Genomic DNA, 2,948 nt, shown 5'->3' with positions numbered 1-2,948 from the left:
GTTGGAGCCGCCTCTGAATGGAAGCAGGATCAGGGCTCAGGGGCCCCGCCATGCAGGCCTGGCAGCTTGGGGTTCCCCCGATGGCGCTGCAGAGACTCGTCCAGAGGAGTTCGTCTCTAGGTCCACCCCGTGTGCAGTGGGGGCAGGCCCCAGGTGAGAGCAGGCCCTGGGAGGGAGAGGGGGCAGGGTGGGTAGAGCCCCAGGGAGCAAAGTGGGTGCAGTAAGGGGGGTGGCTTAGTCAGGAAGGACCTCCATGGGTACTCCTGCAGGGTGTCCTGCCTTAGGGAGCAGGAAGGGGCCACAGATCCTTGGGCTGGGGCCGGGCGTTCCATCGTGCACTCCCGGCACCTCCACATGCTCTCTGAACGGCACTGTACGTGCACAAGTCGGGGGCATGGAAGTGACCGGAACGTCAGGTCTGGGGAGCAGGACAGGACAGACCTTCAGGCGGGGATGTGGCTGCAGGTGGAAAGGCCACCGCGTGGCCCCGCCCAGGCGTCCCTCCCTCTGGCCCCCCACCACTCGCCCTCTCTGCCTGGAGGGCTGCTGGGTCCACTGCTTGCTCTCTCTGCCTGGAGGGCTGCCGGGTGCTTGCTTGCTCGCTGGGAGGTGTAGACTTTGTGGGCCCCTGACCTGGGCCTCCCGGCCCAGAACTTGACTCCCTTTGAGCTCCTCGTCCTCAGGAAGGAAGGTTCCAGGTGCAAAGAGGCAGGGTCCCAGCACCAGCCACCTCGCTGCCCCAAGGGGCCCCACCAGCTCTGTGGGCCCTGTCTCTGTCACTGCCCTAGCCAGAGCCGGGCCCAGCTGGGCTGCCACCCCAGTTTCTTGTCTGGACTCTGGGGTGGGTGGAGGGACCAGAGCCAGAGCTCCACCCCCGTGCCACCTAGATGAGTGTCCCACATCTGCTGGTCGGACACTCAGCCACCTGCACGGCTGGGCCCAAGGGGCCCAGGAGGCCACACAGGCCGGGCCTTCTGTCCCCACCTGACTCGTAATTTGTCCATCTGAGGGGGGAGGGGAGACGCCCCCAAATCCATGCCCCGCCCCTCCAGTGAGAGCGCCGTTACTTCTTCCACCCCGTGGCCGGGGCTCCCCCTGCAGGGCTCACGGGAGGGCGAAGGTCGGCCCTGGCCCGCTGGGCATTTGGGGTTTAGCAGGATTCGGCATCACTTCAGTGGACACGGTGTCTTCAAAAACCCCTGGAAAATGAGTATTATGGAAACTGTGGGTTTAGAAGCAATTTTGGGGTGGGGGTTCATGATTTTAATACCATTTTCCACAAGCTTTTTGAAGTTCCTTCGTATTGGTCCTGATTGAAAAGCAAAAAGAAAGATCATCTGCATTTAAATTCAACATATTTTAATTTCTCTTCAGAAAAAATTTTCTTTGCAAGTCATTAAAGAAAACTAAAAAAAACCCGAAAAAGTATTTTAACAGAAAAATCTGTTTCTGACTCATTTCAAATGCTACCACTGATTCTGGCCTGAGGGCCCTGGCCACTGGGACCCCCGCCCCGCAGGCCCCCGGCCATGAATTCCTGAATTCCCGTCTGTCGGGACCCTCTTACGCTTGCTGGCTGGCCCCTCGGGCACGTTTCCCGATGGCTCTGTCCCATCGGAGGGCGGAAGCTCCGCCGACGAGGGCGGGTCGCCCGGCTCTGCCCTGGTCTCTGCGCCTTCTGAGGCGGCCGACCCAGCGCGGGGCCTGGCTGACTATAAAACAGCTCGGTTGTCTTCTAGGAGAAGTGCTATTTATTCTGGAGTAGTAGTAAAAAGGGCCCCAAGGATAAGGAGGCCATTCAGGCCTACTCTGAATCCCTGATGACGCCAGCGCCCAGGGGCACAGTGCTGCAGGAGGCCAGACTGTAGGTGGGTACCAGGTAACGCCCTCCCCGCCCCTCCCGTAGGTAGGACTCACCCGTTGCAGGTGGAGTCTGCAGATGGCGCCCGCTCTTTTGCCTTCCGACAGCCAGCCCTCTCAGGGCGGGCCGGAGGGCAGTGTCCCACCCGCCTCTGCTCGCGGGCCGGTGCCTTGTTTGCAAGGTCGGGCTCAGATGGCAGGACCGCCACTGCTCTACCGGTGTGTGGTCAGCTCCTGGGAAGCTGGCCGCTGGGAGCGCAGGGTGCCGGACAGCCTTTAATAGCCTGGGGCCCAGGCAGCTGCATTTCAGGGACCCCTAGGGGAGTCTGATCTAGATGGCGGAGGGCCCCCGGCCAGCAGCGTCCGTGTAACCCGGGCCGGCCGACCTCGAGCCCCAGCTGTGTACTGGCTGGGCCTGGGTGGGGGTGCTGGATTGAGCATGGCCGACAGACCTAGAGGCAGCAGGACGCCCAGCCAGGTGGCCATCCAGGTGGACAGGAGTGACCCGCAGTGAGCGCTGGCTCCTGTCTCGTGGCACATGTCGACGCTGGAGACCCCTCTGTGGTCGCCCAGACTCGAGTGTCACAGGCGCCGGGCTCTCCGGCTGCCCCTCTGCGGGAGGAGTGGGCTCGTGCCTGGGGTCCCCCAGCGGGTGGCTTCCTTTAGAGTAGCGATGTGTGGTGTCCCTGCTGGGGCGGGGACAGGCAGAGTGCAGGCCCTGGAGTTGGGGTCGGGCAGCGGGGAGGCTCTCCGTGGTCTGCCTCTGGCAACGGCTGTTACTTCAGTTGGTGAAAGCTGCCACCTCTCAGTACCCGGGCCTGCTGGGTGTAATAGAGGCCGGGCAGCCCAGCGCCCTTCCCGGCAGGCCTGGTGGGGGGATGGGAAGTGGGTGGGCGGGTATGCCGGCCCTGCAGGAGGTGGGCGAGGTGGGACGGCTGCACCCCTGCAGGCTCCGGCTCTGAGCTGAGCTAGGCTGGCTAGGAGAGCCGTGTCCTCCTGCGACAGGTTCTGGGTGTGGGGCAGGGCATCTTGGCAGGTCCCCTCTCCTTCTCCTCTCCCAAGGCTTCTCCAGTACACCTTTTTATGTT

General features: G+C 62.9%; 1 protein-coding gene across 2 annotated transcripts in view; it reads left to right on the top strand.

Moving 5' to 3' along the window:
• The window catches only part of SCARB1 (scavenger receptor class B member 1), a 72,073-nt gene that overhangs the window by 65,261 nt on the left and 3,864 nt on the right, over nt 1-2,948 (top strand). Inside the window, exon 12 of one of the 2 annotated variants that reach the window (XM_027766326.1) lies at nt 1,740-1,868. The exons of the other annotated variant lie outside the window; for it this stretch is intronic. Coding sequence (XP_027622127.1) covers nt 1,740-1,868 — 129 coding nt within the window. The remainder of the gene's footprint in view (nt 1-1,739; nt 1,869-2,948) is intronic. 2 annotated transcript variants of the gene reach the window in all.

The sequence above is a fragment of the Tupaia chinensis genome, unplaced genomic scaffold (assembly GCF_000334495.1).
Source record: "Tupaia chinensis unplaced genomic scaffold, TupChi_1.0 Scaffold142542_1, whole genome shotgun sequence".
NCBI classification, from domain to species: Eukaryota; Metazoa; Chordata; class Mammalia; order Scandentia; family Tupaiidae; genus Tupaia; species Tupaia belangeri.
The sequence above is the reverse complement of the archived record's forward strand: the minus strand, read 5'-3'. Positions and strand labels throughout refer to the sequence as shown.